A 1,250-nucleotide genomic window follows, 5' to 3' on the forward strand; every position below is an offset into this window, starting at 1 on the left:
GCAGGGTGACCCTGGGCTGGGAGGACCCTGGGCTGGGGGGCGGACCCTGGAGGGAGCAGGGTGGGCATCACCTCCCGGGCCAGCCCATCACCACAGGGGAGCCCGCCCAGGGACAGCCCTGCTCCCAGCCTGTCCTGTTCCTTCCGTGGCTGGCTGTGCACCCATAAAACTTTATTTATAAAAGGAGGCGAGGGGCTGTGGGACGGCCTCAGTCTCCTTCCCTGGAACTTTGCTAGGAACCCCACACGCACCCCCGGGCACCTGACCTCCCGCCCCACCTCTCTTCTGCGGTTGGGGCAGCCCCGCCCCTACCTGGGACGACATCCCGTGGCAGGGGTAGAGGATCGCTCGGTCATCGTCCTCCGCTCCCTGGTCCAAGCAGTAGCCACTGGCCTTGCTGTTTCTCACCTACAACCAGAAACCAAAGGAGAAACCCATGGCCGAGGGGAGGGTCGAGGGGGCTCCACCCACCCTGGCCCCTGATGGGGGCAGCGGGCAGGCAGGAGGCTGACACACCCAGGGGCGCTGAGACCCACCAGCGGAGGGGTCTGCTCTGGACAAGTGAGGGGGGTGGAGGAGGGAACTGAGGGGTGGGGAGGAGAAGTGGGGGTGTCCAGCCCGGCTCGCTGGGGACAGACTGGCAGGATCCTCACTGGGGGAGACAGACAGACGTGCCTCCCAGCTAAAGCGTGGGGCGCGGCCCAGGTGGGAAGCCTGGCTGACCAGGGCCACCGGGTGGAGGCGGTACCTCTCCGTACGTGAGGGTGTTGTTGTAGGTCCTCATCTCGGGGTACACGTTCTCCAGGTACCACTTGAAGCTCCGGCATTTCAGCCTCTGGCGCAGGGCCAGCCGCTCGGATACGTCCCCGAAGTCCACCCCTGGGTTCTGCGAGGCGGGAAGGGGTGAGCGAGGGTGGTCACGGGCCACCCAGGCCTGACCCAGGCCCCTGCTGTGAGGGGGGAGCTCCAGGAACTGGGGGCCCTCCTGCCTGGGGCCCTCCCAGGGCAGCTGTCCCGGATGGGAGCGGCTTACGGTCATGGGGATGTTCCAGGCCATGTACACGTGGGACTTGAAGCCGTCCATCCACACCTCGGCCGCCCGCAGGGCGTTGCGCTTGGCGTAATAGTCGATGTCGTTGTTATAGGGCTTCCTGGTGCGCTCGATGTGCGCCACGCGGGAGCAGGGCAGCACCTCCATGCTGCCTCCGCACTGCCACACCTGCGGGACAGCCCACTGGAGGCCCGCTCTC

At 66.9% G+C, this 1,250-nt stretch overlaps 1 protein-coding gene across 1 annotated transcript in view; it reads right to left on the minus strand.

Annotated features, from left to right (window-relative positions):
• The window catches only part of GALNT9 (polypeptide N-acetylgalactosaminyltransferase 9), an 11,400-nt gene that overhangs the window by 3,277 nt on the left and 6,873 nt on the right, over window positions 1-1,250 (minus strand). Inside the window, exons 4-6 of the mRNA XM_015567234.1 lie at window positions 1,034-1,219; window positions 749-886; window positions 313-408 (exon numbers count right to left, since the gene is read on the minus strand). Of these exons, the coding sequence (XP_015422720.1) occupies window positions 313-408; window positions 749-886; window positions 1,034-1,219 (420 nt within the window). The remainder of the gene's footprint in view (window positions 1-312; window positions 409-748; window positions 887-1,033; window positions 1,220-1,250) is intronic.

Source organism: Myotis davidii, unplaced genomic scaffold, assembly GCF_000327345.1.
Source record: "Myotis davidii unplaced genomic scaffold, ASM32734v1 scaffold43, whole genome shotgun sequence".
Lineage (NCBI taxonomy): Eukaryota > Metazoa > Chordata > Mammalia > Chiroptera > Vespertilionidae > Myotis > Myotis davidii.